At 37.6% G+C, this 26417-nt stretch overlaps 2 protein-coding genes across 6 annotated transcripts in view; both read left to right on the top strand.

Annotated features, from left to right (window-relative positions):
• The first annotated feature begins 1347 nt into the window (after positions 1–1347).
• Positions 1348–18533, top strand: ube4a (ubiquitination factor E4A (UFD2 homolog, yeast)). Of its 2 annotated transcripts, none has more exons than XM_024277504.1 (20): positions 1348–1479; positions 1987–2152; positions 3056–3232; positions 5090–5202; positions 5463–5615; positions 7164–7323; positions 7424–7626; positions 7707–7898; positions 7979–8312; positions 8991–9117; positions 9210–9517; positions 10997–11129; positions 11209–11399; positions 11828–11928; positions 13117–13230; positions 13782–13956; positions 14360–14540; positions 14680–14827; positions 14944–15101; positions 16797–16929. In XM_024277504.1, exons 2-20 carry the CDS (start codon positions 2023–2025, stop codon positions 16927–16929), a joined length of 3231 nt encoding a protein of 1076 aa, XP_024133272.1. In that variant the 5' UTR covers positions 1348–1479; positions 1987–2022. The 2 variants fall into 2 exon arrangements, with proteins under 2 accessions (XP_024133272.1, XP_024133273.1); XM_024277505.2 differs by having other exon boundaries at positions 1359–1479; positions 1983–2152; positions 16797–18533.
• Positions 18534–22491: 3958 nt separating this feature from the next.
• kmt2a (lysine (K)-specific methyltransferase 2A) overlaps positions 22492–26417 on the top strand; it is a 38658-nt gene continuing 34732 nt past the window's right edge. For all 4 annotated transcript variants that reach the window (XM_024276778.2, XM_024276776.2, XM_024276779.2 and 1 more), the window contains exon 1: positions 22492–22768. In XM_024276778.2, the coding sequence (XP_024132546.1) occupies positions 22523–22768 (246 nt within the window). In that variant the 5' untranslated portion in view covers positions 22492–22522. The remainder of the gene's footprint in view (positions 22769–26417) is intronic.

The raw sequence follows: 26417 nt of genomic DNA, 5'->3' as shown, positions 1-26417 counted from the left end.
ATGCAATCTGTTCCTTCTACAATTCATCATTATCATTAAGAATAACTTAAAGTAGAACTACAGTGTCTATTTCAAATTGATAGTAGGCTTCATTGTAGTTAGATGAGTTTGAATCTAGTTTTAACGAGCAAAAAAAGGGAAACATTTTACACATAAAACTAGGTCTGATTATGCACTCTGCTGCTGCCCTCTATAGGGGAACAGACCATGATGCAGAATTTAAAGTGTAAACTTTAAAATGTTAAGATAACAGTATTGTTTATTTCTCTTCTTCCTCAACTGTAAATTTGTATAAAAAATATTAATGGGGGCTAGGGGCATAGGGTTATAGGCCATTGTTTAATTGATGAATCAATTTCTGTTTCCACAATCCAACCAGATTAATCTTTCTTTGGCAAGTTGATAATCGAATCAAACTGAATCGACCTATAGTACTATTAAAAAATAATTTTAAAATTATATAAATTGATAATCGATGTTTGAAAATACCATTTGGATTGAGACATGGTAGATTTATTTTACTATGGCATAAAAATGATGATCACAGCGGACAACACACATGTGATGGCTGCAAAGAATTACCAATCCATCATTACAATGTAATGTGTGAAAACACTTTCAATTTTGTAAAGATGTGACCATATAGTGTAGTATAATATTCTTGCCATTAATTCTTATTTACGTGTTTGTTTGTACACATATTTAATGTATGCTTAATTGTCTTGCATTAAATACAAGGGATCTGGAAAACTTTACCTGTACTGTTCAGTACCAGGTATTCATCTCTGAGTCACACCGGTTGAAGTTTTGGCTAAATATGTCCTGGATCACTTTAGGTCAGTATATCGGATCACTTAAAATAAAGCAACCTTGACTATGAATTGTATTGTCAACAAGTTATGATAGGAATTGAATTGTTGTTCAAAAAAATATGCCTTTAATGTGTGAGGACTACAGTTGTGTGTGTAACTCAACAATGTTTTGTGTAATACAAAATAATTGCTTGACAATTTGGAATTTTCAAAGTCACATCTTCACAGAAGTACTTCTCAGAATGTTATTGAAGAAACCACAATATTTTTTTTCTTTACTTTTAATATCACATTGGTAAATCTTAGCACAAAAATGTTGGAAATTAATCAATTCATAGTTCTTTTGCACATTATTTTTATTTATTTATCTTATGAATTTGTCTGATGCGGAGTCAATAAAATTATGACTATTAAGTTTGAGATTTTTCAATTAACTTTTCCCTGGCCTCTATACATTGCATTTTTATTGTAAATATACATATATTTTTATTTATTTATTCTTTTTAAGTCAACGCAGACCGAATGTTGGCTCTATGGGGAAACTAATGAAGCACTTCACGTTTCGAAAGAGCAGGAGTGTCGTCTCACACTGATGACGTGTACATTCTGTGTTTACTGCTCGTTGCGGATAAAAATCGGCTAAACCTAGCTTCTTATCGTCTAACAGGTACGGCATATCCCTGGTATGAATTAACTAAAACATTAAAACATTGAAAACTTAAACTCCACACACCGGTTGCTTAATATTAGCTCACATAGAGACGTACTGACAGCCTAGCTAGCATGCTCAGCCACACACGAGCTAACTAGTTTACTAACGATTCGCGTTTCAACGCTGTTTACATGACAAGCTAAACTTGCCAAATGTTTAACTAGTTGGCAAGTATATTTTAGTATATGTGTGCATAGTTATATGTGGTTAGCTGTATGTAAAATACCCTGAAGTTGACAGCTAGCTTCACGAACTAGCATGTGTGTTGATCATTAGTTGTGTTAACTTGATAAGGAGGCCATGAGCTAACAAACAGGTTAGACACCTAAATGAACCTAAACAACTTTCCTAACTAACAGGAAAACCACAGTTTCTTCTTCTTTTGGCACAGCTTTTATAAACTATTACCCAGCCCCAGGCATGTCCTGTTAAATAACATGTCTGCTTTGCTTCTGGAGGCAGGGATCTTGCATGGAGTGAGTGTTGTGCCCCAGTGAGATGACAGACCAGGGCAACAACAATCAGAACATCTCCTGCAACCCCTTTGCTGCCCTCTTCAGCTCACTCGCAGATGCCAAACAGTTTGCATCTGGACAGAAACCGCAGCAGCAATCTGCTCAGCAACCTTGTAAGTAAATAAACACACCTTGTGCCAAATGCAAATAAAGTACATTTTTATGTACAGAATTTGTGACGCGCAAATATCTGAAATATAAGTACTTAAGTCAGAACTTGCATTCCCCCCATACCGCTGACAACTTCAACTTCCTGATTTCTCTAGAAAAATGCTTACTATTGGTGTTTTGTAAAATAGAAATAAAACACTAGCTTATCATTTTTTTAAGTATGACATACATACGTAAAAATCTTATAAATAAAACAGTTACATTTATTTATATTCAGCAACAGTTAGAAAAATAAACCTTAAACAGGTGGAGGAGAAAAACTAGTTAAACAAAGAGAGATGCATCTGTTTTGTTAATGACCACAGATGTGATCAAATTATTGTTGCCAATCTGTTATTGAAAAAACAAAGTGGTTTCTAAAGAAACAACTTAAAAATGAGTAATAAATAGAATGTACTGACTATCAACATATTAAAAAATACATCAGACATTTCTTCTCAATGCTCTTCTCTATGCCATCAAGGAAAATCATAGAAGAGCTCAACAGAACTTTCTGGTAAAGCTGTATGTTTTGTCTCTGTATTCACTCACACAAAAATGAAGCATACCAAGAAAAAAAGAGGATCCCTGCTGTGAAACACGGAGGAGGCTCGGTTATGATCTGAGGCTGTTCTGCTTCTGCATCTGACACGAAGTGTCTAGAATCTGTGCAGGTGCATAAAATATATAGAGAGAACTGAAGTCAAATGTGCTGCCAAGTGTCGGAAAGCTTTCAGTCACAGATTATGGATCTTCCTCTTATTTGATTCTCCAAAAAACATGCATTAACATAAAGCATAAAACTACTCAGTTTCCTCTGACAATAACATCTGGCCAAACCTCCTCTTCCCTCTTTGCTCTCGCAGTGGAGGACTCTGGAGACAGCCAGTCGGAGTCAGAAAACTCTGTGTCAGACAGCGTCGATGACAATGACGACTCCGTTGCAGAGATCAGCCGCTCATTCCGGTCCCGGCAGGAGCTGTGCGAACAACTCAATGTCAATCACATGATCCAGAGGATATTTCTGATCACTCTGGACAACAGTAAGTACAAACATGACCAGACGGGTGTCTATAAGTTAGAAAAACTGGTAATATTTCTTGAAGTCCCACTCAAACCATATTTTTTTCCAACTGTAAAATCATTCTCAATGATCCTTTAATTATGATTGTGAAGTTTTTAGCCAAAATCAAAATGCTTTTGCCATATTTTAAGACATTTTTAGGCGCAGTGGCAGTAACTCGTTAGAAATATAATTCTGGGTTGTGGGCGGGGCTATTTACTCAAAGCAAAATACCCCCTCCCTGTTGCTGAGAGCTCAATTTGCGTTCGAGGTTGTAGCCTAAAGCTAACGTTAGTGGTGCAAAATTAAGGATTAGCAACATTGGATCAATCCAGTCGTACAGTTTTGAGCATAAATTGCATTTTGGTACAGCACAAGTGTTGAACGCTCATCCATTATGTCTCACACACCAGAGTGTGAGTAGGCTGAGGTGTGCACAATAACTGCATCATTAGTCTGAGCATTTTTCAGCATCCAGTTTTCAAACCAACACGATTTAAATTAGGAAATTCTCAGAAACACAGTTTTAATCACAAGATGATCACATGATCTTCAATATGATGCATTTTTCTGAGTGTCATGAGTTCCTGGTTAAAGTCTCACATGTCCCACTAATGGCCAAGTCTCCAGTATCATTTTGTTTTTTTTAGGATTTTTTTTCTTCTCAAATTCCTACATTTTCAGTAATTTTTTAGCATGTTTTTAGGATCTTCCTATGTTTTTATTTTTCATTTTATTACATAAACCACAGTTAAAAAAATCTGCTATTACTTATCATGTGTTCTCATATTTTAGTCTATTTCTATGAGAAATACTTTTTATTGGGTATATTGTATTGGGTAAAAATTACCCAGCTAAAGTGATGGTGTAACTTTTTAAAGTGAAAGTGTTCTAGGGTTAAGGAAACATCTTAAACTTCTACTTTTAGATACATTTATAGTTGTTATAATCTTTATAGTTATAATCTTTATAGTTAAAAAAGTTTTTTTCTAATATAAGAGATTGCATTAAAAAAAAAATTTAAAACATTTTTCATATTTATTGGGAACAAATACAGTATTTGCTGCTCTAGCTAATTTTTATTCTTGAGTGAATCATTTAAAATAAATGAATCCAGCTCACAAAATAAAGCTGAAGTCCATCTTTGAATTTATTGATTCAAGTTTTCATTGTAGTTTTCAGAATGGGTCAATGGGAAATAGAAATAATTACATTTTTTATGTTTGTTGACACATTTTATATTATTGTTTTGAGGGATTTTGAAAAAAAAACATTATTTGTTATAGTTATTTTACATTCCAACGCAGGTTTCTGTAGAAGATCTTTATGATAAAGTCAGTGGAACATTACCAGCAAGGCTTCATATCCCTGAAGCTACCACTTAATACGGAAAATTCTTCTTTGAAACCGAGATGGGATTGCAGGTCATATTTAGCAACCTCTTGTTTTTCTCTAGGGGGCATTGTTGGTTTATTTTGAAAATCAAATCAGAAATTTCCAGTAAACAACAACTCACCACATGACTCACCTCACTTAAAGACAATAGAAAGACCTCCACTGCTGTGAAGTCTTGCAGTGAGCTGACTGGATCTCTCCATCACTCCGAAAGCTTAGAGATGAGTCATAAGCTTCAGGGAATGGGGGGCTAAAAGCCCTCCTTTGATTTCACAGACAGTCTCCTCATGAACTGCTTCTCTGGGTTATTAAACCCATATTTGTTTTCCAGTTCATGTGCTTTTCTTTTTTGTGCTAGGCCACTCTTCAGTGGGTTTAGCAGCTAAAGCTCACCTAGATGTAAATTATTTGGACTGTTACAACACTATTTTTTTAACTTCAGGTGATCCCAGTCTGAGAGGAGGTAACGGGATCCCTCCACGATGCGTTTACTTGGAGGAGATGGCAGCAGATCTGGACGGGCAGGACTGGCTGGACATGGACAACATAGAGCAGGTCGAACATCAGTCACAGCTTTTCCGCGTCGAGTTTCTATCTTCTCATTGAGCTACAAAATGGAAGAAACGAGAAGCACAAACTGTTCAGCTTCTTAATAAATGCCATTCCCATCAGTTTAGTTTGAATGTCAAAAGTCAAAGTATTTATTAAGAAGCAAATAGAAGCTTTTAGGGTTCATAAAACTTTCTGGTCTTAGAGAGGTAAATTATTGCTGATGTTTTTTTTTCCATCTTGTGGTGTTTTTGCTCGTCCTGCAGGCTCTGTTTAACCGCCTTCTGCTGCTGGAGCCAGGAAATCATCTCATTTACATGACGTCATGCAGCGCGGTGAACCTGTCAGCCGACCGGGATGCTGGGGAGAAATGTGCTGTCCCTTATCTGTTTGCTTGTTACCAGAGGGCTAAGGAAGAGGTGCGTCTTCTTGTCGTCTTTTTAACCCTTTGGAACTGAGCCACGCCTGCTATGACATCAGCATAATAAAACTACGCCAAAAGTAGTAATATTCTATGATTGGTTTTATTGCGTAAAAGAAAGAGGAGAGCAGTGTAGTTTAGTTTCTAAACGAGATGCTTTAATACTTTCATAAATGGGACAAATTTTTCAGATGGAGAAAAAGAAATAAATGCCAACGTCAGATGCTTCATCAAAGGACTCCATTGCAAACAGAAATGTTGGGTCAAATTTTGATTTAAATGAATGAAAAGACAGATTGTAAAAAAAATAAATAAATTGAAAACAGTCTTAAACTCGAAAGTACAAACTCTAAAACTTAAAAGAAATATAAAAAATAAAATTGTGAATTTAAAAAATAAAATTGTGAATTTGAAAGAATAATATTGTAAACTTGAAAGAAGTATAGAAAATGTGAAAAGAAAATTGTACATTTAAAATATCAATTGTAGATATGAAAAACTAATATTGTAAATTTAAGGGAAATATTGAACATTTGATGATAAAAATGTAAATTTGAAAATAAAATTGTACATTTGAACAAATAATATTGCAAACTTGAAAGAAATATTGAAGATTTAAAAATAAGATTGTAAATTTAAAAGCTAAAATTGTAAAAAGAATGTATGGTAAACTTGAAAGTAATTTTGAAAATTTGAAAAAAACAAGTAAAAAGTTAAAATTTAAATACAAAGAAAAAATTTAATCTTAAACTGTTAGCAGATTAAAAAATTTTTTTATTTATATTTCACCTTTTTTTTAAACTCTCCCTTTTTGGTTTCAGTTCTCAGTTTTCTGTTTTAATTCAATTTTTAAGTATTCACTGCTGAGATGATCCTATTTTTACACAGAGACGTGGCTTTAAGCTAAAAAAAAGTTGAAAATACAAATGAACTTATTTTTGGTAACATTTTTAGTTTTTTTTAATTCAATTTTTAAATGTACACTTATTTAAAAAAAATCAATATTTATTTCAAGTTTACAATTTGTACTTTTGAGTTTAAAACTCATATTTTTTTTTTTTTTTTTACATTTACAACTTTTGTTTTTTATATATGTTCAACCAAACAAAAACTGTTTATAAATGTGGGTCAAGGAAATCTCTGAATTTTGCCTGGAATTTTCTTGTATTTTCATTCAAAAACATTTCAATTCGTTTGTTTAAAAGATTTTTTATTGCTTTTTCCCCTTTAATTACACTAAATCTTTCATTCTATGTTGAAAAGTTGACAGAATGTCCTATTTTTGTATGATTTTATGTCTGCTGTTTGAATATAACGTGAAAAAATGACAGGTCGTGCTGATTAAAATGATATATAAGAAACCAAATAGTCTTTCAAATGAAAAAATACAGAGATAGATTAATAAGTTGACAAAAACTGAGATTTAGGCCCTTGGTTCCAAAGGGTTAAACACTTCTCTTTGCAATGCTTTTTTAAAAATATGCTTTAGTTATTTAATCCCATTGCAGTTCTTTTCTTTTTTAACTCTCGTCTGTCTTTAAATCAGGTGAAGAAGGTGCCTGAGAAGTTACACTCGTTTGCTGATCGCTGCAAAACCCTCACGGTTTCAAACACGCGGACGGTTCTGCTCACTCCGGAGATCTACGTTAACCAGAATGTTTATGAGCAGCTTCTGGACCTCCTGCTGGAGGGCATACGGGGAGCACGTAGGTTCTCCTTTTCTTGTGTCTCATTCGTTTTATTTTTCTGTCGGCTACAAGAGAAAAACTTTTCCTTCTTAACTCTTAAAATAACTGTGTTTTTCAGAGCCAGAGGAGGTGGTTGAGTTTGTAGAAGAGGTCATTAGTGGCCTGCTTTCCGACCAGGAGGTGCGATCCTTTCACGAGGTGCTAGTTCCAGTTCTAGATATCTTCCAGGGCCGCGTCAAAGACCTGGACCTTTGTCAGCCTCTCCTCTACTCCTACCTAGATGTTCTCCTGTATTTCAGCCACCATAAAGATATATCTAAGGTTAGGAGACAATGAAAATGTTATTTATTAGTGTCCCACTTTTTGATTTTAAGATTTTCTTTCTGTTCCTTTGTTTCCAGGTGTTGGTGGAACACATCCAACCAAAAGACCCGTCTAATGGTTTGCAGTATCAGAAGAGCCTAATTGGGACATTATTGAGTATATCGTGCTTACTAAAAACCCCCGGTGTAGTAGAAGGACACGGCTACTTCCTGAACCCCTCACGCTCCAGCGCCCAGGAGACAAAAGTTCAGGAGGCAAACATCCATCAAGTAATTCCATCTTTTTGTAACATTCCGTGATTTCTTACCATTTTCCTCACAAAAAAAAGCATCTCTTGTGTGTGTTGTAGTTTATGGGTCAGTTTCATGACAAGCTGCACCAGGTCTTCAAAAACCTGCTCCAGCGTTCGGTTGAGACCCGCCACCTCCTGCTCACGTGGCTGGGAAACTGCTTGCAGGCCAACGCCGGGCGCGCCAAGATCTGGGCCAATCAGATGCCAGAGATATTCTTTCAAATGTACGCTTCCGATGCGTTTTTCCTGAACCTGGGCGCCGTTCTGCTCAAGCTGTGCCAGCCGTTCTGCAAGCCGCGCTCACCCAAGCTGCTCACCTTCAACCCCACCTACTGTGCGTTCAAAGACCTGAGCGAAGAGGAGAGACGCAACCGTAGCATCCACGCTAGAGGTTAGGATGTTGTGTTAGCTTACATTTTAACCTTGAAGCATATATGAATCCAAACGAGCTTGTTTTTGGTATTTACCGGACCACTTCACTTTTTTTTGTTTAAAATCTTAAAAATTAAGTGGAGAAAAGGCCGAATGGTTTGTCACGGCACACAGACTTGATACGTCCAACATATTGAAATGCTACTTAAGAAATAATACTTCAGGTTCAGCGGCATTAACTACTTAGTTTTATGAAAGAATTTTTCTACATACTATCTATAAGATTTTATTAATATCTCACTTTTACTAATACTTTTAAAGGCAGCAATTGTTTTTATATTTTTATTTTATTTCAAACTGAAAACTTGAAACAATAAAATTATGGGGTTTTTTTTGTACATTTTCATGGGAAATCTTGTTATTTTGAAAGTTTTCTTATAGTATCATGGGGTTTCATTTATCTATTTAAAGACACGATAGTCCTCCGCCACATTTTTGTATGACAGACCTTGAATTTGAATTTTCTTATAAAACAGAACATAATTGTTTGTTGGGTCGCTTACATTTATGTTTCCTAGACCATGAGCCATTTATTTTCGAAAATAACTAAGGTTACATTTGGTGGTTTGTACTCCAGTATATCTGGCTGTTGTTAGATGGTTGTACTCTCTTTGATTCCACCTTTTGTCTTCATCAGGTCTTGACAAAGAGACCTGCCTGATCCCCGTGCCGCCCCAGCAGCAGGTAGAGCCTGCACAGTCCTACAGCCTGCTGACCGAAAACCTCATTTTCACACAGCTCACCATGTACCTGGGCTTCCACAGGTACACTCAGTCCGTCAAGCACTAGTATAAACGTAAAACTCTGCAGTTAGTTTAACGTATTAACCCCCTATGTGTGTGGACGACGTCCGCAGACTCCATGATCAGATGGTCAAGATGAACCAGTCTCTTCACCGGGTTCAGGTGACGTGCCAGGAAGCCCAGCGGACCGGCAACCCGATGACGGAGCAGCTCTTGGAGCAGTTCGAGCGCCTGATGACTGTTTATCTGTCAACCAAAGCTGCCACCACGCAGCCCGTGATGCTGCAATGCTGCCTTAACCTCCAAGCTTCCACTGCTGCGCTGCTCGTTCAGATCAGTATGGGAAACCAGGGGCCCGATCATGTAGCACTCTGCTTTCCCCTGCCCTCGCTGAGGAGTAACATGCTCTGCTATATACCAGGTGGGTCAACTCTTTCTCTGCATTTTGAATACAGTGTTCCCTCACTTACATCCTGGTTCAACTTTCACAATCTTGCTGTTTGAGAGATTTTTTGCATAGATTTAAACAGTGTACTGTGCTCTGCATCCTGATTGGCTGTTAACCTTGTCAATCAATCTCCTCCTTGCCGCTTCTCCTGTTCAGAATAGGTTCAGTTTGCCAAATCTTCACAACCATGTTTTGATTCTATAATACAGAACTTATTTTTCTATGAGGGTTGGAACTTTGAGAGATGAAACAAGGCGTGAAAATATTCATGTCTGTCTGATAGTGTTGGAAATAAGGGGTTTTAATTCAATTCAATTTTATTTATATAGCCCAATATCACAAAGAAAATTAGCCTCATTGGGCTTCATGCCGGTAATTTTACAGCCATAAAACTTCTAGAATCCTACTTTGTGGATTTTACTTATCGCAGGTTATTTTTAGAACATAACTCCCACAAGAAATGAAGGAACTTTGTATATTAAAGCAATATTATGGAGAGAAAACAAACTCGCTCTGATTTGTGCGTGACGTAATTCTTAAATTCTAACTCGTAAAATATATTTTGTGCATAAGTACAACAATTATGAAATTTAATAAAATACTAATTACACACACAACTTAAAGTTATAACACCTTGCAACAAACTACACACACAAATCTTTAAAAATTACACCTGAATCGCTTGTTATACACAAATCAGATGTGAGACTCTTTTCACGTCTCCAATAGTCCAAGAGTAAGTATTTAAATGCTGCTGGAATACTGGGTCTTCTGAGTTTTTCTTAGATGTTATCTGTTGAAATTCGAAATTTGCCCACTTTTTTAAACGCATATGCCAGATAAAATGAAAAATCTAAATATGAGTTTGTGAAATGTCATGTTTTTAAGAGATATTATTCTCAATCTTAGTTCAAAGCAGCTGATAAGCAAACTCTGATGACCGAATATTCTAGCAGCATTTAAAAGCATCACTTACAAGTGGAGACGTGAAAAGAGTCTTGTGCGTGAATGTGGTTTTGTGTGTGCGTAACAAGTGATTTGTGTGTAAGATTTGTAAGTGTAGTTAGTTTCAAGCTGTTGTAATCTAAATTTGCACATGTGTAAATTGTATTTTTTTAAATTTCATAATTTTGTACTTATGCACAAAATATATTGTATGAGTTACAAATAAAAAATTACGTTAGCACAAATCCAAAGTTAGGCACAAATCAAGAATTATGCACTCATAAAATGGGATAAGTCTATTTTCTTTCCATACAAGATGCACAATTGTGTTGTTTGTGTTTAAAGGTAAACATTTTTGTCGTAAATTGGTTCCTTTTGTGTTTTTGCTCAACATTGTTCACTTTTAAGCACAGTTCTGAGTAAATATACACAAAAAGTAGCTGCAATTGTGAAAGCATCATGGTAAAAGTGACTTATGTTTTCCAAATCTTTCTTTATGTTCGTCAGAGTTTTTTGCAGAAAACTTGGGAGACTTTTTCATATTTTTGCGTCGGTTCGCTGACGATGTGTTGGAGACTTCTGCAGAGAGCTTGGAGCAAATTCTTAACTTCATTACAGTCTTCATGGGTAATGTGGAGAGGTACATAACTCCATCGTGAAGAATCATTCAGTCCATATTTTGTCTTTTGGTCGAATCTCCGCTGCGTTTGATTCAACAGGATGAAGAACCCTCATTTACGAGCAAAGCTGGCAGAAGTCCTGGAGGCGGTCATGCCTCACATGGAGCCTCTGGCTCCTGGTGCTGCTCAGCCCATCGTGTTCCAAAGAGAGCGAGTCTTCTGCTCCTACAGACATGCACCTCAGCTGGCTGAGGCCATCATCACTGTGTTTGTTGACATTGAATTCACAGGTAGGCTTTATTTACTTGTTTATTTATCTGACTCGTTGGTGGCTTGTTTTCCCCCTGACTTTGAGGAAGTTGATGTCAAACTTTGCTGATCTGGCAATGGATCTGTCGCATGCTGTTGGAAGCACTGCCTTTGGCATAAGTAGCTTTTCAGACATCAGCGAAACTGGCAGCCTGTCAGCCTGCAGCAGTACAGCTAAATTGTATATGTGTGAATTAATGGCTACATGACTTTTCTAAAATCGCCATAAGAAAAGAGTCAGAATGAAAACCTCAAAAAAACTAGTAATCAGATGACCTAAAGTTGTTCTATCAGCAGATGTTTGACTTAAGTTCTTATTTTTAAGCATCAAGTCAATGTTCTTGTTCACTTAGCAAGAAAGCAAGCCTTCAGAACCAACTGCGTTTACTTTTCTCTTTTCTTTCTCCAGGAGATCCTCATCAGTTTGAACAGAAGTTTAACTACCGAAGACCCATGTATCCCATTCTGAAATATATGTGGAGCAAAGAAAACTACAGAGAGAGCATTAAGGTAAAAACATGTTTTCTCTTCATCTTGATGAGCTGTTTTCAGAAGATCAGTTGAGACCATATCTGACTCAGAGTTCACTTCTTTTGTTTGGATAATTTCAAGATTAATTGCCAGTTCAGCTTTTTATGTGATGAAGGAAAAAAAAAGTTTTGAAGGCAATCTGATGTATTTGTAGAGTGTTTGGAATAAGCTGGCTTCTTTAGACCTCATATATGGATTTTTTTTGTATTAACAAAAATATTTAATCTGTCCAAAATAGATCTGGGTTGATAAAATTAATTCATGTATCTAAGCTTAATAGATCAATAATCGATCCATAGAAGTAGAGATCGATCTAATGCATAAAAGCTTAAGTCCACTAGCTTGATGCTAACGTATAATGGGATTTCCCATAGGACGGCTAATGCTAACGCTCTGTCCACCTAAAGATATATTGCTGACTAAATTAACATCTTTATATACTCACAGGTATGAATTTCCAATTTCTTTTAAGGAAATATTTATTTAAAGTAACCATTTGCGGTCTAAAGCACAGTTTTTTGCTTATCCTTTCTTCTTCTTCTAAAATAAGTTGTAATGCAGTAGCACGGTCGCCACCTAGTGGCCAAACTGAAACGCCCTCCAGGAGAGGTAGAACAATTGTTGGAGCTTCTTCGTTTGAGAATCCATGAAACACTGTATGGTATTAACAATCTCATTATAATTTCACTAATACATGTTACTGTATGTGAACTGTATCAGATTATTATGAAAACCTTCAAAATATATGTATAGATTATTCATGTATTTTTAAACAAAAACTCAAAATTAAATTGAATCGAAAGACGACTCGGAAAAAAAATCAGAACTGAATCGATCCAGGCTCTAGTGAATCAAATTGAATCGATTCTGGAAAATATTTGCAATGCCCAACCCTAGTCCAAAATCAAATTTCTGTTGAGGAAATAAAGCCAAGGCAGTTTAACTTGTAAAACCTCTTTCATACAAAGACAATCCGAAGAGTTTTGAAGGACAGAAAACATTAAACCTGTTCTTAAAACTTTGTCAAGTCAATTGTTTGGTCTAAAGTGGATTTCCGTTCTTGCTGAAATGACAGTTTGCTCCTTGTAAACATGAAAAACTGATAGCAGACTCAGCAGTAGATTTGATCTAATTCTTTCTATTTTATTGGTCGTGTTTTTGTTCTAGCATTTAGCAAACTATGCATCAGAGAACCTGGAGGCCATGAACCCTCCACTGTTTCTCAGGTTCCTCAACTTACTCATGAATGATGCCATCTTCCTATTGGATGAAGCTATTCAGGTGAGCCACAACTTCTAATGTATGTTAAAAAAATTACCAGATACTTTTTTTTTGCCTGAAAATTTTTTTTTTTCATTTAAAAACATGTTGATTAGTTTGATGACTACATTTTGTTCTTGTTGTTTTTAATGAAATAAAAAAAATCTTATTTGTTGTAAAAATGGTTCATTGAGCATTGTTGAGGTCTCCACAGCAAAATGAATCACTTTTATTCCAGACAGAATTTTCTGTTTTTGCATGATTTTATGTCTAGTGTGTTAATACAACATTAAAAAAATACAAATAAAGGTAGAGTCACATATTGGAGGTTGTGTAGATTAAAATGATACCAAATAAGCAAGCAGGCAGTGTTTTAAATTAAAAATGCAGAAATAAATTCAAAAGTAGACAAAAACTGAGTTTTAGCCCCTAGGTTTCAGAGGGTTAAAAGAATTTGAATAAAACTGCATTTCTGAGTTTATAAATTGTGATGCCTCAAGATCAGATGAAACCCACGGTTTGAAAAAACTCAGGTTTGTGATCATTTTTATACCTTTCTGTCCTCTTCCTAGTACCTGAGTAAAATCAAAATTCTTCAGCTGGAGTGGGATCGAGGGGAGTGGGAGGGCCTGCCCCCAGATGCCCGAAGAGAGAAGGAGTCGAGCCTCCAGATGTTTGGACAGCTGGGTCGCTTCCACAACATCATGTCTAATGAGACCATAGGGACGCTGGCCTTCCTCACCTCAGGTCAGACCAAAAAAAACTGTTACATGTCATTCTTCAAAGGGCTCCTTTCGTTTGTTTTTTTAAGGGTCTGATCTTTGCTTTGATAACCTTTCACTCCTCTGCCCCCTTAGAGAGGTTTTCTCTTGATATTATATTTGACTGATTATGTGAAAACTTCATTCTTTAGCTCTAAACAGTAAATACAAAAAAACCCAAAGTGATTGTATTGAAATGTTTTCCAAAATAGTCTGTAGTTTAAAAAAAAATGCATTTGAAATATAAATATCTTGAAAAAATGATCTTTCACACTTTATGATCAAAAAATTGGCTTTTTGTTTAATGCACTTTCACTCTCTATTTTAGGAAATCTTGCAGAAGTTTTTTACTAACTGCAGCTTTCTTCTTTTGCGACGTCTTACCTCAGAGATCCGGGGCATCTTTGTGCACCCCTTCCTGGCTGAGAGGATTATCTCCATGCTAAACTACTTCCTGCAACACCTGGTGGGTCCGAAGATGGGCGCCCTTAAAGTCAAGGACTTCAGTGAATTTGACTTCAAGCCACAGCAGCTGGTTTCAGACATCTGCACCATCTACCTGAACCTGGGGTTGGTAAAATGGCTTCCTCCTTGAATCATTAGTCAGCTAAACAAATATGCTATTTTCTGTTTTTCTTTCATGTAAATTTTGATCTGAAGCCAAATGAAAGAAAAAAGAGTTACATTAAAAGCATTTTTCTTTTGGCAGAGATGAGGAGAATTTCTGCGCCACAGTTCCGAAGGATGGAAGGTCGTATTCTCCTACGCTCTTCTCCCAGACGCTCCGTGTGCTGAAGAAGATCAACAAACCCGGAGACATGATTGTAGCATTTGGTCTCCTTGCAGATAAAATAAAGGTCTAACTTAACTCATCACACAGACGATATAACTGAGCCTCTTTTATAGCTCTCTTTTTTAGTTATTCTTCTGGAACAATTAATAATAACTTTGTTTGCATTGTGTCTTTATACAGTCGCATGCAGACAGGCAGCAGCAGGAAGAGGAAACGTATGCAGATGCTCCAGATGAGTTCCTGGACCCCATCATGTCCACCCTGATGCTGGATCCTGTTCTTCTCCCCTCCTCCAATGTGACAGTGGACCGCTCCACTATAGCTAGACATCTTCTCAGGTGAGCTACGTTAAAAAAAAAAAGCTGCAACGATCATTTACTACAAAATGTATGGAAAGAAAATTGACTCAGTGGATTTGTGTGTGCGTAATTCTTGATTTGTAACTATTACTGTACATTTTGTGCGTAACTTTATGTTAAAAATTCGCACTATTCGCCTGTTACGCTCACACAAAACCGCTTTTAAGCACAAAACTGATGTGAGATTTTTTTTAACGTCTCAAGTTTTGTGTGTAAGTGATGCGTTTAAGTGCAGTAATTTTTGTATCCTCACTGGTGTCCGTGGCAGACATAAAATCCTGTCCACACATCAATATAACAGTGGAGTCATCTTGACTCCATACGATAACATGATTAAGCATAGACCCTTAATAAGAACTGGACATATCAAGCGTTGAGGTCCCCCATAGGAAATGCATTACCTCCAGCCCTCGCGAAATCAGGCCAGAGCCTTCGCCGTCACTTCCTGATACGTCTACCGCCACATTGCAAATGATTTCAACCCTTTAGCAATTAGTCCGCGTCGCTCTGACTCACGTTTTTTGATGAAGTACAGTGAACCAATCATGAGTGAGCTTGCTCCGGCTTGTTTGAAGCCCACACCCCTCCCCCTGAAAGCAGCTCAGAGGAATCTGTCAATCAGATATTCAAGGCGGGGCCTGCGGGTGCCACACCTTTATTGAGGCATCTGATTGGTCAGTTTATAACTTAAATAACTTGCAAACAAAAAAAAATATATTTTCAAAAACCTAGAATGAGAAAGAACGTGTTAAGAAGGAAGCATCAGAGAAAGAATGATTATTACGACAAATAAAATGACTGAGAAATAACTATTTCTCAATGGATGTCTATGGAACTTTGACCTTCTTGCAACCAGCGGGTGCTTCCTATTTAGAACACAGAAAGGGAGGGGTTGCTAAGTCCATTGATATTCATGTCAATGCGGTTAAGTCTTATACAGTGAAAACATGGAGCTCTTCTGTGACCTCTGCCCCAGTTATGCCGACTTTTTTAGATTAATTATCGGGGCAAATCTGTTTAACAAAGTGGAGAAAAATGTCAAGATTTCACCAGATATTATTCACAATTTCAGTTCAAAGTGGCTGATAGGAAAACTCTGATGACCCAGCATTCTACCAGCATTTAAACGCATCACTTACAAACATATCAAGAGATGTAAAAAGAGTCTCACATCCAATTTGGGACCAAATGCCGTTTTTTGTGTGTGTCAGAGGATTGGGGATTGTATTAGTAGTTAGTTTTAAGTTTCTGTAATTTTAAGTTGTACTGTATTTTTTTTTTTTTTGCAATTTTTTTGCATGTGAATACACAATTGGAAGTGCACACAGTTACCCACAAAATGTATTGTATGAGTTACAGATCCAGAATTACGCACACACAAATTCAAAGTTACACACAAACACGGAGACACAAATAACAAATTAAGAAATATACTCATTAATCCAAAGTTACACACAAACATGCAGACACAAGTTACAAATCCAGGATTATGCACACACACAAATCCACTGAGTCTATTTTACCTCCATAGATGCTGTTCAGAAGTAGTTCTTTCCTTTTAGCCTGTCTTTTGTTGATTGGTCTGGAGTCACAATTTTAAAACTGACTGTGAAATTTAGACGCGCTGCAGTTCAGAAGAAGTGAAATAACATGCTGGTTTTCTTGTTTTTGCAGTGATCAGACTGATCCTTTCAACCGCAGTCCTCTAACCATGGACCAGATCAGGCCAAACGAGGAACTTAAACAGCAAATCTTACAGTGGTTAGAGAAACATAAGCAGGAGAAGCAGCTGGGGCCCAGTGGCTAGTCCTGACCTCTCTTTGTGACTCTTAACATGTCTTTGTTTTCCCTCCTGGCCCACATGCTCTTCTGCTTTATGGCAATTTTTTTTTTTAAGATTATTTTTTTTTTCAGTCAGGCTAACATTAGTTTAGCCTTTTCACCTTGCGCTCATGCTCTCAGGATCATCTTAGCATCAGCAGTCCAGGTAAGCTTCCGCTCATCTGCTGGTTACAACCTCCAAATCAAGTCTCAGTGACGGCAACACGGCTACGGTTCTCTGTCCTAAACGCCTGATCAACTCCCAGATTTTGTAACGCAAAGTAAGTATTTTTAGAAGTCAGAATAAGGACGCTGTTGTTATTTCCACTTGTTTTTCATCATATGCTGCTTTTCGCTGCAAATGTATGCACTCTTGGTCATATTTTAAAGCAGCATGCTTCTTTTAAACGCTGAATGAGCCCTTAACCAAAATGAACTGGAACTATATGCTCTTTCATTGTAAATATTCTACATCAAACCGGAGCTCCTACCATTATTGTTCCGTCTATTTTTAACGTGCATACAAGGAGTTTGACATATGAACAACTACTGTACTTCAAGAGATTGTTTAAACTAGATTTTCAGTTGCTTACACATGAAGTCAGAAGCGACATCTGAAAACGGTTTTGTGACAGCGATGCCCAGTGCAAACTTGGAACTGTTCTCCGAAGCTTAAAATACATGCAAACTGACAGTTTAATGATAGCTCCAGCAAACATTAAAGTCTGAGCATGAAAGTGACAATTTTTGCTTAAGCACCATCAAGAATTTGACGTTTTGTAAGGTTGTTTCAGAGCTGCTATCGGAGGCTTACACGATCACTTGTGAGTTTGTGATAGAGAAGAAGAAGATGAAGTAATAACAAATACCAGTGACTCTGGGAAGATGCTTTGATCAATGTGGTTTTCACTCTCAAAACACATGGACATTTTTCTTTGTCATCCATGTATGGGGTAAAAAAAGCAGGTAGCCTATAAAGTCACAGATTTTGGGTTCTGACTGGTTTCAGATTCTTGATTTGTTTAATTTCTTCCATTGAAGGTCCTATTTTAGGGTGTTGGAGATGACCACATTTCCTCATATTAATAAATAAATGGTGCAATCATCTTTCAGCCCGTCGGTCATCCTTTCTTCTTAAGTTTTGCGAGATGGTGGCTGATGTGTTCTAATGAGGAAAAGGACGTCTTTATGTGGGCAAACATCTAAACAGTAGTATCTGTGCCTAAAACCCATAGCCTTCCTGTAAAATCAGCAAATAAAAACTTGATTTGTTTCTTCTTAACTTTATTTTTTGTTTCATTGAATAAATGGATCTAATGAAGTAATAGAAATGCATATGTTGATGATGTTTTGTGAAGAAGTGTTTTGAATTAAAGGGGTTTCATAAGTGAGCTGTGATGGGATGTCTTCGGCATGCTCTCATTCTGTTGGGAAAATATAAAATGTACTCTCTAATGATCACACTGTTCGATTAAAATCATTTCCCTTTTTGACTTTTTTTCTTGTGATTGTATTAAGTTTACATTTGATGTACAGTGTAATTATGAAATAATCTCATGTATGTAATTAAAGATATTTTGCTTTCTCTCATTGGTATGGAGGGAAACGTCATTCATCCACCATTCACTTCTATTTTGACTATTTTCTTAACTTAAGTTTGAAACCAATAATTCAAGTTGTTTTTCTGCAATAGGAAACTTTTTTTTTTCATTTTTAATCCGTTAAGTGCATTTGGTAGTTGCACATAATGTAAAATTAGTTTGTCTCAGACATAATTAACCCAATTTTTATCCAGTAAGCATTTGAAATTTGCATATTTATGAGAAAATGTTTATTTGAAAGTTTGTTTAATAAAAAAAGCAGTTTTGTTAAAAATAAAATACAGAAAAACAAATTTGTAGAAGTAGATGAATCCATTTTCTAAATCCATTTTGTCCCTTTTGGGGTCACGGGGCTGCTGGAGCCTAACCCGGCCACCCACATAAGAAGGTATAGGGTACACCCTTGACAGGTCGCCAGTCTGTTGCGTTGCCACAGTCATACATCCATACACACCTAGGGACAATTTGGAGTAACTAATTAACCTATGAAGCATGTTTTTGGATGCGGAGAGGAAGCCAGAGTCCCTGGAGAAAACCCACACATACATGGGGAGAAGCATTGACTGTATAATAAGTGAAGGACTGTATAAGTTCCCCACTTACACATTCAATGGGGGGAACATGCAAACTCCACACAGAAAGGTCCCCCATTAGTCTTAACTCTTTAGTAAATTTAACCTTGAAAACAAAAACTTTTTCCCATATTTCCAAATTAGAAATTACATTAAAACACTGAAGCTGACGCACATTCACCTTAAGATGTATCCTTAATGCTGCAGTGAAAAAGGAGATAGGGGCACCAATTTCTGGAGAGATCTGGAAAATGCCTTACACAAAGACATAAATGCTCAAATAGTGCCAGCCACCACCTTATACGGTTTTAAATTCTCCACAGGCTACAATGTGTCAGAACTTCACAAGAAGTTAATTAAGGCTCAACAGTGTTTCCTGTCATACTGCATCATAACAGCCAAGAAAATAATTTAGATGTTATGGAAAGCTACACTAACTCCAACATTCATAATGTGGCTGGATGAAGATACACACTGGAGAACAGAATCCAACTATTTGAAAATATCTGGACACCCTTAGCTTCAGTTCTTAGTAATTCAAACCACACACTTCAATGTAGTTAACCGTGGACCAATCCTGATCTCTCCATGGGGGTTTTGGGAGGGGAGTAAGGTGGGAATTGGATGATCTGTGGACCCCCTCCTTTTTTTGTTTTTTTCCTGTCCTGTATCTCATTTTGTAACAATTACACAAATATAGACTTGTAGCCCTTTACTGTCATCCTCATTGCTGGGTTTTGTTTTGGTTTCCTTTATACAATAACTTTGAAGAAAGAATCTGGAGTCTTGAACTTTGTGTTAATCCTGTATCTGTTTTAAAAGCTCAATAGAAAAATGAATAAAAATAGAAAAAAGAACGAGCTCAGACACACAAAAAAGATAAGTTTCCCTTTGGTGATTCTGTTTCAGGTACTCTAGCTGGGACTTCAATTGGTGACTATTTGCTGTGACCAACAGACCATGAGACGCATCACAAAAAAAGTTGCTCCTTATGTTTTTAACGTGCAGCTCCCTGTGCTCAGATGTTCTCATGTGGACGATGATAGAATGTATAAAAGAGGCTTAGTGCCCGGTCACCTCCAAACCATGTCCCCCACCAAGGGAGCAGCAGTGGCAGCCATGGACCAGATGCTTTGTCTAGCTACAGCTCTCCTTAAGGATAATGGGTCACGTCTATTATTACAGATGATGCACTTCTAGACAGTTCATCTATAGCAATAAAATTTGACTCACTGAAGCATGTTTTTCTGAAAATTGTGACTTCCAAAAACATTTTAATTTGTTATTTGAAAATTGGCTAAATCTGATTCAAATAATAATGTGTCTGATGTTGTTCTTGACAATAACATTAAGTTTATCTGGAAATATTTTGTTTCTTTCCTACTCAGTTTACCAAGAAGTGCAGATGTTATTTTGCAATGCCAACATGTTACCTCCCTTAATGAACAATTTTTCAGAAAAAAAAATCTCAAAAAGTGTAAGTAGAAATTGTGTTTACTACATATAAAATAATCTACAATCACTTTATTTCTAATATATTTTGGCAAAAAGTACAGCATCAAAAAGGGGACCCTAGGCTTAAGTGCTTTTAGCTGAAAGCACTCTAAAACTTTTGCTATTTTTTCATGACCTTATGCTATTTCTTGTGTTTTCAAAAAGTGCCTTAGCAATATAAGGTATTAGATCCTTTACAATTTGTCCTGTTTGTTTCACACTCAAGCAGGTACCAGCAGTACAGGACTGCACACTGGGAGTAGCTGAAGCATGTCTGGGCTGCTCATGAATTGAGAACAAAGACAAAACTTACTGGTACATCAGAGGGTTTGTCTTTTTGATCAGGCACAGACCAGCAGTCAAAACATGTCCCTGTAAAAGACATTTTATCCCCACATTTGAAGGAGAAGAAAACACAGTACATGTATACACAGAAAACAAAAGCAACTTGATTTCTCTGACTGGTACATCTACAGTGATGCTGATGTAAAAAGGGAGATCACCCTTACTAGAGTCAGAAACTTCATGATCCGAATTTGTGCTTTCCCATTTTTGAAAAGGGTCAAAAAACTGCTTTAGGCATCTGCTATAGATGCCTTTTGGACGCCTCCCAAAAAAAGGTGTTCCAACACGTACAACAACGTGCTTGACATAAAAAAAGAAAGCCTTGGGGCAAACACGAATAAATTATCTTTTCAGTCAAGTTTGGATAGCATTGGCGTTCCACTGGGAGATAAAGTTGCTGAGGAAAAAGAGACCTGGAGAAAGGGCTGTTGATTCTGGATGCTCCACTCCATTCTGATGCATCCACTTGCAGACAAATAGACACATTGACATCTGAGTTGGCATCTGGCTTCAAACTGTAGAGCTAGAATAGCTCTGATATTGTGTGCCAATTTTGTTGCACTGCTAACGTTTGCTTCTTGCAGCTGTAAGAGGCTGTAAGTGGTTTAAATCACCAAATTCTTCCAGAGTGCAGCTGTGTCTGGAGTTCACCACTCCCCCAGGGGGTAGGTCAAATGCGAGAACAAATGTATACACACCTGGGTGCGAGAACTCATGGGGTTTTAACTATAAAAAATTAAATAAATAAAACAACACAGGCTATTGATTTTGGCTTAAAATACAAAATTATAATTAAAAAACATTTGATTTTACAATTGATAAAAATATAGTTGGACTTAAGGATAAGAAATTGGCGACAGTCAGTAAGTCAAGGAATGCCTCGTAAAACAGGAGAATATGGTATTTTTCTTTGGATCAATGAAAATTATTCCAAATATATTTGGTTGAAATCATTTTTGTCTGTACGTGTGAAAGTCTAAGTGTATGTGTGAGGTGGTTACATTGGATACCAAATTAATGCAGTCTTTGAAAAAAAAAAGCTTTGAAATATAATTGACACATTTAATTGTTGGCAGATTTTCCATAAGTAATAAACAGGAAAAAACTTAAAATGAAATTAACCTTGGTGCATACAATCAAATCTGACATTTTAATTTTGGTTTTTGCTGTTTTTTTCCCTCAGAAAATGCCTTGTAACTAATAACTACCCAATAACTTGTAAGAACTGCAACTAATTTTACAATAGGGAAATCTACTTTTAACATTTTTTAACTTTTTATTGTATGAGATTACCTCTCTTCCATTTAAAAGACAAAAAGGAAGCCGTCTGAATTCTCTTGTTTTTCAAACACAGGATTATTTTCCCGGGCATAGCCCCTGAACCTGAATAAGACCTCTACGAAAAGGCATTGTTGGGGTTTCGTCAGTTCCGCCCTGTACCATGAATAGCGATGACTAGTCCAGTGAGAGCGCAGCACTGTGATAGAGGTTGTTTATGTGGAGTGCTGGGTTAGGGTTCCGCCCACCGAGGTATCTCTGATTGCAGGGCAGACAGGCAGAGTGTAAAATGGCGCACAGCTGTCGGTGGCGGTTCCCCGCTCGGCCCGGAGGGAGCAGCAACTCCGGTACCGGGAAGAGAGCGGGCCGAACCCGGGTTACTGCCTCTTTGCGGACTATATCGGGAGCCCAGTCAAACACAGCTGGACTTGGACCTGGGTTTGATGCGGCACTACAGGTTTCTTCGGTCATCGGGAGCAACCTGCAGAAATTTCGGGATGTTTTGGGGGAATCGAGCGACTCAAGCAGTGCGGAGGTAAGCATAAGACAAGCCGGGAGCTTCGAGTACAAAGACGCGCGGCACAGCTCAGCATGAGGACCGTTCTTTACCTATGGGAAGAGGAGTTCTCGGTTGCGGTTCCCAAACCATCATCTACGGACCACAAACTTGTCATTGGCAGGATGCTCTGTTAACTTGGAGTTTACGTTGTTTGGCCCAAAACTCTACAGTAACGCAATTCAGCAAGAACTTTATTTAGGCTCAACATAAACACAACAAATGTATTTTATTTTATCACAAGAGTTGAAAAAAGCAGGAAAGTTTTCCTCTCAGTTGCTACATCCACACAGTTTGGATGGAGCGGTGCTAACGATAGTCTGCTAGCTAGATTACAGCAGAAAGATGCCGGGTTTAGTGCATTTAGCTGATCATTTAATGTCTATTTAAGACGAACCTCTGCTATAATTGGCTAGCTATTTATTAAAGCGTATCAAAGCCGTTACAACTGGCTTATTAGTTAGCAACTCGCATGCACTGCCTCCAAATTCATTGGACTCTGTAAAAGTTAGCGTCCCATATAAGCATCAAGCATGTCCCGACTCCAACTAAAATGATTTTATGTGTAACACCACGGAGAAGGGACGCGAAAAAGATGTTTTGAAACCAATGCAAATGAAAGGAAGCAAGGCTCCAATGTTGTCGTTTGTAGTGAGCTAACGTAAACTTAGCGTCCGCCTGCGGCTCCTGGGGGTTACACATTGTCCATTTGATCGGATTTGGTTTAGACAAGCTTTATAAATGACTGGGCACTAACAGCACGAGCACAATGGCTAACTCTTGGCGTTGAGGTGTCAACCTTCTAGCGACTCTTATTAGCCAACATAGCCTCTTGGCTAGCATGCATGCTAGCTGTCTACAGATCACACCATTATTCCGTTGTCGGAGCATGTCAAAGTTGTGTTTTTGCTTCAGGGGGTTTGGCGTGTTTACCTCCGGCCAGCGCAGCGCTACAAAGCCAGCCAAAGCATCGGGGTTAAGAGCTCACACGATTTAATTTCAATTCCTGCTTAGGGTTAAGCTACAACCGCTACCATGCTACGCACTACGCCACGCTAGCCATCGGGGCTATTGCTGATGCATAGGAAAATGGGAGGTGGACATGTTTTCCCCTTCATCACACAGTCAGTACGTAACCAGTACTATAATAATATCGGGTTTATAACGCCTGCTGGTGACGTCTGATTCATCGCCACATTCTGCACTGTGTGTGCAAGCGCCATCGAAGCAGCGGTTTCCCGAGCGTTTTCTACCGGAGGAGTAAAGTGACAGTGCGCATGCAGGGCTGGCTACAACAACACCGAGCCCCTTCTTTGACGGGCCGTGTGATGTGGGGGTGTGTTCGCCTTAGCGAACTACCATCTTCCTCCTTCGTGATGAGCAGCATGCGCTCATTGCAGTGGGAGTACACAGAGTGGGGATGTTTACCAGCAGCTTTGGTGCTCCTAATCTGAGCTCAGACAGACACTTATTTGGCAAAAAGCAGCGCGACGAGATGTTTTCTTCTAGAATGAAACGAGAATGTATTTTGAAGACGATAATAACAGATATTATATTTTAAAATACATTTTGAGCTTTAATCTTCAAACCATGTAAATTACGGATATAAAAAGGATATATAAGTATGTTTTTTTGATTAATTTTATATATTTTTAGTAGCATTTTTATTTCTAAATTTATTCTTTCCATAGGTCTTTTAATTGTGATTAAGCAATTTTTAGCCAAAACCAGAATACCTGTTTTTTTTTGGACAAAATTTGTGCAGAGTGGTAGGAGTTCATTAGAAATTTGCGTCTGAGGAAGTAAGCTCCACTGATATCCCAGCATCCTTTTGTTTACACTCTCTCCTGCTAGCATACAGCCCTGCTCAGCCCTAAGCTAACATTAGCCGTAGAACAAAAATATCAGAGCTATCCAACCACACAGTTTTGAGCCATCTAAGACGAGGAAATTGAAGAAATGGAATCTATTTGTTTGCAGGTGGATGCATCAGAATGGAGCGGAGCAGGGAGACCTTTTTAAATCACACTTTTTACCCGCTTTTACCTGATTTGCCATGGTTTGAAAAAAGGAAAAAAAAGCAATTTTAATCTTAAATTCTTTTATGTTTGTCCTCCATAATGAGAAAATACTACAAGAACATGTTAAACACATCAAAACAGATTTTTTTTTTATTGGAATTGGTATTTAATGCAAAACTATCAATATGTAAAATGGAAAAGTTACTCTGGGATTCTGTACATGATTCCTCTCGTTTAAATAAATCTGAAATGTTAGTAACTGTATTATAACACATTGATAATAACATTTTTTTTTCAAAATCTTGACAACGCATTAAATTATCTTTTTCTTGTAAACTTTTGACAAACTGAAATAATATGATGCAGAACATTAATTTTGTTTGGAAAAAATACAGTAGTGTTAAAAACTTGGATACTTTCAATTATTATGTTACTCTTTGAACTCTTTTGATCTGAAAAATGCTTAATAATAGTGTTTCCAAATGCATCTGCATCATTTGGAGGTCTTTCTTTCATTGCTAGCGTGTAGCATAACTGGAGATGTATGTTCCTGTGCAACCTACTGAGCTCCTGGTTACTCCAAACTTTGTGTCAGTCAGACACTTACCCAGCCCTCCCTCCTCTGCCAGAAGAAAAAAAAAGAAAACAGAATCCACTTCAGACACACATCTCTGTCTGAAAAGGAGCGACTTTTCTTCTGACAGCTGCCACTTTGAAATGGATTACTAAGCCTTTGGAGGGGGTGTCTCAAAAGGGATCTCATTCACTGTTGCTTTTTTAAATAAAGGCATTTGTATGCTTTGTTAGTGTAAATATGTACTTTTTAAAAATAAAATCTGACAAATTATAGTTATCTGTTTGGTGCACACTTGTCCACTGTTATAATGTGAACCTCGGTGTCTTCTCTTTTTGGGGGATTATTTTGCTCTCGTATTAATACAAAGTTTTTGTTGTCCTTAAAAAAAATACTTAATAGATATATCAATCTCAACATCTCTGCTCTGCCATCTGAGAAAAAGTCTTCTCCTCAGCAGCAGAGGGGGCTTAGTCCAGCAGGTGTTTGGCCTATTTAAATGGAAGACCCCCACACCCGCCAAACCATCCGCAAGACAGCATGTGGACCGGAGCAGGAAGCTTTGTGTCTGCTTTTATCTTAGCTCCCACAAAGTGTGCATGGCTGAAAGAGTGCAGGGAAGGATATCAAAGGGTGCAGGACGACCCCCCCAACCCAACCCCTTCCCAACGGGGCAACACTGGGTGGAGAATTAGTCACAGACTCTCCATCCATGGCTTTATTCTGCTGCAGCAGGCAGGCAGGAGGGCAAGCGGGCTAGGAGCTTTCACCTCTGCATGTGTCGTTGGAAGGGGTGGGAGGTGTTGCTCAGGTTTTATTTTACTCATTGCAAGAGATGCAGGCGTGTTTTTCTTTGTCTTAGTTTTGATGAAAACTTTAGCACATGCCGGTTCTTTGGATGGAGGCGGGGGGAGATGGGTGCTAGTGGGTGTCTGTCAATCTATACTTGACTGTGTGTAAGAGCAGGACACATCCCTACATTTGACAGTTTTCCTGTTTGTCTTTGTTCACTGACTGTCTTCTTTTTCTTTTG

Source organism: Oryzias melastigma, linkage group LG13 (assembly GCF_002922805.2).
Source record: "Oryzias melastigma strain HK-1 linkage group LG13, ASM292280v2, whole genome shotgun sequence".
Lineage (NCBI taxonomy): Eukaryota > Metazoa > Chordata > Actinopteri > Beloniformes > Adrianichthyidae > Oryzias > Oryzias melastigma.
The sequence above is the reverse complement of the archived record's forward strand: the minus strand, read 5'-3'. Positions and strand labels throughout refer to the sequence as shown.

Bases quoted from the DNA above. Each gene is read 5' to 3' on its own strand.
- ube4a (XM_024277505.2), top strand. From the start codon at position 2,023: ATGACAGACCAGGGCAACAACAATCAGAACATCTCCTGCAACCCCTTT. The intron at 2,153-3,055 runs GTAAGTAAATAA...TTGCTCTCGCAG, and splicing joins GCAATCTGCTCAGCAACCTT to TGGAGGACTCTGGAGACAGC. The intron at 15,102-16,796 runs GTGAGCTACGTT...TTGTTTTTGCAG, and splicing joins ATAGCTAGACATCTTCTCAG to TGATCAGACTGATCCTTTCA.